The following is a 7,832-nucleotide window of genomic DNA, read 5'->3' as shown; positions in this document are numbered from 1 at the left end:
GGCTACTTGTTTGTTCCAGACAGTTTGGCTCCTTCTGAGCTAACTGTCCTTGCCTTCAAGGGAGGGAGGGAGCCAGTCTCCTTCTGATACCGATTCCATCTGGGTGACCTTGCCCCAGCAGGGGAGTAGGGGGTTTACATTAGCCTTTTCATTTCCAAATGAGGTTACATTAACCTCTTCATTCCCAAATGGAGTTACATTAACCTTTTCAGCAGCCGAAAGCGTATATTCCCCTCCTATTCTCCCTCCATTTCCTAGCTTATCGTGCATTCTTTCCAAAAATCAGGACTTTTTTAAAACACCGTGGGATGCAGGACAAATTGTTAAAAATCGGGACTGTCCCACCAAAGCGGGACGTCTGGTCACCTTAGCCTAAGCCCAAGAACTGGAGGTGGCTGTGATGCCACAGCACTCTACTGAGGGCGACGAAGTGAGACTCTGTCTCTAAAAAAAAATAAAATTAATAAAATAATAATAATAATCACCTAAAGTATTACCATGATGTTTTCCAAAGAAACTGTACCATCTTACATTCCAATTGGCAATGTATGAGGTGTCAACTTTCCCACATTCTTTCCACTACTTCTTATTATCTCATTTTTGTGTGTTTCTTGAGTCTCAATCTTTATCTTTTTCCCTCTCTCTTTGATTTTCTTTCTTTCTTTCTTTCTTTTTTTTTTTTTTTTTTTTTGCAGTTTTTGGCCGGGGCTGGGTTTGAACCCACCACCTCCATCATATGGGACCAGCGTCCTACCCTTTTGAGCCATGGGCGCCACCCTTGATTTTCTAATTTTGTTGTTGTCTTAAAGAAACCAGTTTATCTGTTCTGCAGATGAACCCACCATTTTGGGTTTTGCTGAGTGCCTCCCAGTGATGTCTTTCTTTTCTACCCCCCAGGGATCCTCAAGGAGAGCAGTGGTGTCTTTTAACTCTTCCTCTAGCCCTGTATACCCTGTAAGCTTGTACTTATAGTCTACAGGCCTAATCAGATTCAGGTGTTAGGTTTTGCATTTTGTTTTTTAGGCAAGACTACTTCATATTGTGTATTTCCAATAGAAAATGTGTGATATCTGATTGTCTTGCTTTTTTGTTTGACAAAGTAAGTGGTTGACATCATAATCGGATTTCAAGTGCATTTCTCTTGCCCTGAGTGAGATAAACTTCTCTCCATTTGTTGGACAGCCATTTATTTGCATTGCTCACTATGAATGTCTTCCTGCACTGTTTTTTTCAGACTGTACAGCTGGCATATGTCTTTTTTTTTTTTTTGAGACAGAGCCTCAAGCAGTCACCCTCAGTAGAGTGCCATAGCATCACAGCTCACAGCAACCTCCAAATCCTGCGTTTAAGCAATTCTTTTCCCTCAGCCTCCCAAGTAACTGAGACTACAGGTACCTGTTCCACACCTGGCTAATTTTTTTGGTTGTAGTTGTCATTGTTGTTTGGCAGGCCCTGGGTTGGATTCCAACCTGCCAGCTCTGGTGCATGTGGCTGGCGCATTACCTGCTTGAGCTACAGGCACTGAGCCCTTGTTTGTAGAAACTACCTGTTAAGAATGTTGGGGCCAGGCACAGTGACTCATGCCTATAATTCCAGCACTTTGGTACATTTGAGGCCAAGAGTTCAAGACCAGCCTGGACAATATGGCAAGATCCCACCTCTATAAAAAAAAATTTTTTTTAATTAATGAGGTGTGGCGGTGTGGCCTGTGGTCACAGCTCCTCAGGAGAGTAAGACAGGAAGATGACTTGAACCTGGGAGTTCAAGGTTTTAGTGAGCTATGAGTGAGCCATCACACTCCAAGAAAATGCCATGTTTCTCCAGTAGGTAACTTTCAATCCCTCCCTCCCTCCCTGATTTTCATAGCAGGCAGCCTGGGCTTTGTGGGTCCCAGTCACAGCGGCTCCTCATTCATAGCTCTTCTCACCAAGATCATTTCTGGTTTGGAGGATGCTTTCTTGATGTCATTTCTTGCCAACTGGACCATGAGGTCCCTGAGGACAAGAAACCTGCCTGTCAGATTCCCACAATAGGAGCAGTGCCTCACATGACCTGGCACATGGTTAGTCGAAAGGACACTCTCACCCCACAAAGGGCATGTGACCATTGTTTGAAGCTCCGAGGGCTGAATGATGGTGGCCAGCCCCAAAGAGCCTTTGTGAGCCTGGTGGGATAGGCTGGGGACATGCCTGGAAGGTGGGGGTCAGGGCACAGTGTCACAGCTTGTGGATCAGGGTCCCTTGAATGGAGCTGAGAATAGCAAGGAGGTGGCAATACCAGCATCTGGGAGGGCTGCTGATCAGGGACACCTAATCTTTGTGTCTGTGTCTCTGCCCACAGGTCAGGACCCTGCCAGCCCCATCCGAACCACACACACGGGGCAGGTGCGGGGGAGCCTCACCCACGTGAAGGGCACTGACGTGGGGGTCCACACCTTCCTGGGAATCCCCTTTGCCAAGCCACCTGTAGGGCTGCTGAGGTTTGCACCTCCTGAACTTCCTGAATCGTGGAGTGGTGTGAGAGATGGGACCTCCCACCCGGCCATGTAAGTCCTCCCAGGGTCTCGGGGGTCCAGGCCCTGGGATAGGGGTTGGGGTACCCTGAGCTTAGCCAGGCTGCAATTGTGATTTCACCAAAACTCTACAGCCAGTTTCCCTGTGAGTTTAGTGGATTCCCACGTGCATTCCTTCAATGAGCACCCCAAGGCTCAGTAGGGAGGAGCAATTTTCCCAGCCTCTTGGCTGAGGGCTTGGCACTCAGGGGGCATTAGCTCCAGGTGCTGAAGGGAGGAGCAGACACACATCCCCGCAGACTCTAGTTATGCTAACTGTTCTCTGCCACCAGGGGGCGGCGTCTCTGGGAGAGGTTCAGGTTGGTTCTATGACCCTTGTAGGAGCCCCTGACTCCAGCAAGCAGAATACCATAGACCTCTGTGGAGAGCAGCAATGGTGGCTCCCTGGGGACCCCCACTCTCCACAGTCCCTGTGTCAACTGACAGAGCCAGGTGCCACTGGCCATGGGACATAGGTGTGCTCTTACAACTGAATACTGTGGGAATGGTGAGGTTCCCTGAGAGTCTAGAATTGGGGTGCAGGATGTCCCCCTGCTCTTCTCATGAGAAATTAACATTCATTTATTCTTGAGGCACCTGTCTATGGGCTACTCCCCTGTTCCAGGCCTGAGTGGGTACAGGGATTCAGTGGTGAATGTCAACACATAGAGGCATACAGCCAGTGTTCTCATAGGGACCCCTCAGGGCCAAGTTCCTAGCCTCAGGGGGACTGATATACAAGGCCCTCAACAACCCTGAGAGCTTATCATGGTGGACTATGCCTGTAGTCCCAGCTACTTTAGGGGCTGAGGTGGGAGGATTCCTTGAGCCCAGGACTTTGAGACTAGTCTGGGCAACATAGCAAAGACCCCATCCCCCATCTCTACAAAACAAATATAAAAGATAAGAAACAAATTTGAGGACTCCCTGGAAGTCTAAGCTCCATCCCAGCTTCCCCAAGCCTTTGTCCTGAAACTTGGTGGGAAGGGACTTTAGAGGAGGATCATGTGTGAGCAGGGTACTGGGGAGAAAGGGATTAATGGGAACTGGGAGCAAATCTGGCCCCAGAATCAGCTTTTGACCACAGCACAGGCCCTGAACTGACTTTCTGCCATGGCCACCAGGTGTCCTCAGGATCTCACTTCAATGAATGAAGAGGTTCTGACCATGTTCAACATGACCATGCCTTCCATCCCCATGTCCGAGGACTGTCTGTACCTCAGCATCTACACACCTGCCCATACCCATGAGGGCTCTAACCTGCCTGTGAGTGTCAGGTCACAGTTAGCTAGGGGATGGGAGGACATTTCTTCTAGACTAGGAAGACTAGAAAAGGCAGTATTGGCTTAGGACTCACTGCAGTGTGGACCCCGCTGAGAAGCCTCTCTCACTAACAGATTTAAGAAGTGCTTTTTTACCCAGAGTGGGCAGCTGATGCCTGAACATGGGGTCATAAAGCTCTGGTTGCTACCAGAGATCAAAGGCTCTGTCCCTGGGATGGACCCAGGACTCATTCAATGAACCCATATCCTGGAGGCCCAGTTAGGTGCCTCAGGACTGCCCTTTGAGGCTACAAAAGACCCAGCCATGGATTATCTGTTGGGCCTATGAGAATGGAGGACGTTTTTGGTTAATGTTCATATAGGATGATTTGAAAGACACCTCTTTTGTTTCCACCTCAGGGTTCTGTGAGCAATGGAGCCATGCTTTGATACATAAGTTTGGGAGGCCTGCTTTTGGGTCCTCACCCATGGCCCAGGTCAGGAGTTTTGCTGAAGCGCTTTCTATGTGGACAGGTAGACAAAGTGGTTGGTCTAGGTAGCAGCCCTGGTGGGGTTTGGGCTAGAAGGGAGACACAGAGTATGTGCCTTGATTTCCCCAGGTGATGGTATGGATCCATGGTGGTGCGTTTGTCATGGGCATGGCTTCCATGTTTGATGGTTCCATGCTGGCAGCCTTTGAGGACGTGGTGGTGGTCACTGTCCAGTACCGCCTGGGTGTCCTGGGCTTCTTCAGGTGAGATTGGGGTTGGACTGGGCAACATGGGCTGAATGGACAAAGGACAGCCTGTAATCCCTGTCTCTGACACTGCTCAGCACTGGAGACAAGTACGCAACTGGCAACTGGGGCTTCCTAGATCAGGTAGCTGCTCTACGCTGGGTCCAGCAGAATATCGCCCACTTTGGAGGCAACCCAGACCGTGTCACCATTTTTGGCGAGTCTGCAGGTGGCATAAGTGTGTCCTTGCATGTTGTCTCCCCCATGTCCCAAGGACTCTTCCATGGTGCCATCATGGAGAGTGGTGTGGCCTTGCTGCCTAGTCTCATGGTCAGCTCATCTGACAAATTCTCCATGGTGAGTGCCCTCAGCCCCGGAAGCCCAGATGTGCTGCCTTGTCACCTCCCTCTCAGAGCCTCTGTCTGTTAAATGTGGTTAGCAAGGACCATCGGGTGCCCTGGGAAGTGCTTCCCACCATTGATGGCTGAGGTGCTTGAGGGTCAGAACCCACACATCTCTGCCATTGCAGAGGCTGGGTACATTCTGTAGACTGCAGAGCTACCACCCCATGGGTCCCCTTCATAGGCAGAATCATGGAGGAGGTTGAAACAGTCCCCAAACTGGAGAAAACCACACAGAATGCCCTGCATTTGGGGTGTCCCTGCCTCCATCCACGGCCTTGGGCCTCTCCCCTACCTGGAAGGATGAGCCAGCCCCTCTCCGGTCCCTTTACAGATGGTGGCCAACCTGTCTGCCTGTGACCAGGTTGATTCAGAGGCCCTGGTGGGCTGCCTGCGGGGCAAGAGTGAAGAGGAGATTCTGGCTATTAGCAAGGTGTGGCTAAAGGGATATGGGAGTGGATGAGAGGGCAGGTGGGGTGTGGGGCAGGCAGGCAGGATGTCCTATGCAGGTCCTGAGCAAGTTACCCCATCTGTATGCCTTAGTGTCCTCATGGCCCTGGATGAAGTGGAGGCCAGGGTGTGCTAAGCCTGGGGCAGGGTCTCCCAGGGCGGACAGGAGCATCCTGGGATGAGCCAGGAAGGGGTGGACACACTCACAGGACAGCAGCAAATGTCCGCTAGCTGACCTTGCTCCCTGAACTTGAATTCCTTTTCAGGCCTTCAAGTTCATTCCTAGCGTGGTAGATGGGTCCTTCTTGCCCAAGCATCCTGAGGAGCTGCTGGCCTCAGCTGACTTCCAGCCTGTCTCCAGCATCATCGGGGTCAACAACGATGAGTATGGCTGGGTCATCCCCAAGGTGAGACCCAGCCCTGAGCCCTCATGTGCCCAGAGGAGTCCATCTGGTCACAAGTGAGGGGTGGTCTCAGGGCTGAAAAGCTCCAGGCCAATCCCTCCCCAACTTGTGGCTCTCTCCTTACCACCCAGGTCATGGGCATGGATGAGCCAAGGAAGGAAACAGACAGAGAGGCCTGGAAAGATATTCTGCAGAAAACGTCCCAAGTGTTGGTGAGGCTCCTGAGGTCCTGCCCTGATAGAGAGGGAGGGGCTTCTCTCCTCCCTGAGGTGGGGAAACCAAGATGTCCTGCTGTGAGGAAAAGCCAGTGTATGTGCGTGTTTGTGGATCACCTCAGAGCTTGGCCCTTTGCCCCCATTCCCTGTCCTATCCCATGGCCCATCTCCCCAACCCTGAAGCTGCTGCCTCCCTGCCCCTGGCAGTGGCCTAACCTGCCTCTTCCTGATCCACTTGGGGTAGATGTTGCCTCCTGAGATTGGTGACCTGTTGTTGGAGGAGTACATGGGGGACAGTGGGGATCCCCAGACCCTCCAAGGCCAGTACCAGGAGATGATGGCAGACTCCATGTTTGTGATCCCTGCGCTCCGAGTAGCACACTCTCAGAGTGAGTATCTTTGTACCTGACCCCCGACTGGCAAGGCAGCAGCTCAGAGCTGGGAGTCCCAGGTGTCCACATCTCCACCCAAATATTTATTGGACCCCTGGGAGCTGGTATTTTGATGTAAATCCTCATGGCTAGTCTAATAGACAGACATGCTCCCCATTGTACAGGTGAGAAAACTAAAGTTAATGACCTTCATTCAATGAGTTGCTCCAAAACCACACAGCTAGGAAATCCATAGCCATGATTTAACCAGGCCCTTCCCCCTGCCCCCGCTCCAGCCTGTGGCTCTCCATGACATTGTCCAGATTCTAGACAGATTTGGACCTTGATGTCTTGTCACCATGAGTGATACAGAAAAGCCCCAAGTAAGGGGCTGCCATGTCACCGCCTATCCACCCCTGCAGGTCCCCACGCCCCTGTCTACTTCTATGAGTTCCAGCATAAGCCCAGCTTCTTCAAGGACATCAAGCCACCTCATGTGAAGGCAGACCATGGGGATGAGATTTTCTTTATTTTCAGATCCAATATGTGGGGCAACTACAGTGAGTCTTTTTCTTTCCCAATGGGAGTGGGTTGGGGCTTGGGCTGGTCCCTGAGCGGAGTTTTTTCTCACTGTACAGATGAGGAAACTGAGGCTCAGAGAGAAGATGCGAACTGGGTCCAAGATATTAAAATTCAAAATGCTGAGCCAGTATTAGAACCTAGGGGTTTTTAGACTGTGGCCTGTGCTCCATTTACCTCTCTCCACCCAAGCATGGGGTCCAAGAGGGCATGTTTCAAAGGCATATTTGTTACTTAATGACTCCCAGTGTCAGAAGAAAGAACCTGACTTCTGGGCCTGCAATGAGCACAGTGTCCAGTCAGCTAAAGGCTGGGCTGAGGGAAAAGTGTTTGGAAAAGGCCAGGTCCTGGCATCCCAGGGTGGAGGGACAGGGGGCAGAGAAGCAGGCCTGTGGGGGGCGAGGAGGCAGGAAGAGCTGCACCTGGGACAGTGAGCGTGGTGCATGAAGCGGCAGCGGGACTGGGGTTGGCCCGGACCTGGACATGTGTCCTCTTCCTCTCTGCAGTTGAAATCACCGAGGAGGAAGAGCAGCTCAGCAGGAAGATGATGAAGTACTGGGCCAACTTTGCTCGAAATGGGTGAGCTGGTGCCCCACCTCCACTCCCCGTGCTAACACCCAGCCAGGGCTCCCCTTGCCTGTGGCAAGTTCAGTAGCAAACACATGTGCTTCCTTACCTGATAGCCCCTTCCCCAGCTCCAGGACCCACTCATGCTGCCTGGAGGGTGGGCACCAGTGCTGCGATACCCATGTGAGAGGCATGGGTAAACCAGACAGGTCTAGAAACCTCCTCCCTCATTCCCTAAGTCCACCTGGCCTGCTCAGCTGCCTTGCCTGATACACTCAGGGAGCTAGGTCTGGGCT

The 7,832-nt window shown here is 51.7% G+C and overlaps 1 protein-coding gene across 1 annotated transcript in view; it reads left to right on the top strand.

Moving 5' to 3' along the window:
* Positions 1 to 7,757, top strand: part of LOC105887972 (cocaine esterase-like) — a 12,844-nt gene extending 5,087 nt beyond the window's left edge. The window contains exons 2-11 of the mRNA XM_023518890.1: positions 2,341 to 2,545; positions 3,676 to 3,817; positions 4,434 to 4,567; positions 4,648 to 4,906; positions 5,285 to 5,383; positions 5,667 to 5,807; positions 5,936 to 6,016; positions 6,264 to 6,408; positions 6,813 to 6,950; positions 7,476 to 7,757. Coding sequence (XP_023374658.1) covers positions 2,341 to 2,545; positions 3,676 to 3,817; positions 4,434 to 4,567; positions 4,648 to 4,906; positions 5,285 to 5,383; positions 5,667 to 5,807; positions 5,936 to 6,016; positions 6,264 to 6,408; positions 6,813 to 6,950; positions 7,476 to 7,552 — 1,421 coding nt within the window. The 3' untranslated portion in view covers positions 7,553 to 7,757. The remainder of the gene's footprint in view (positions 1 to 2,340; positions 2,546 to 3,675; positions 3,818 to 4,433; positions 4,568 to 4,647; positions 4,907 to 5,284; positions 5,384 to 5,666; positions 5,808 to 5,935; positions 6,017 to 6,263; positions 6,409 to 6,812; positions 6,951 to 7,475) is intronic.
* The last annotated feature ends 75 nt before the right edge of the window (positions 7,758 to 7,832 follow it).

The sequence above is a fragment of the Otolemur garnettii genome, unplaced genomic scaffold (genome assembly GCF_000181295.1).
Source record: "Otolemur garnettii isolate 467f Iridium unplaced genomic scaffold, OtoGar3 scaffold00151, whole genome shotgun sequence".
NCBI classification, from domain to species: domain Eukaryota; kingdom Metazoa; phylum Chordata; class Mammalia; order Primates; family Galagidae; genus Otolemur; species Otolemur garnettii.
This window is presented reverse-complemented; position numbering and strand designations above follow the sequence as displayed.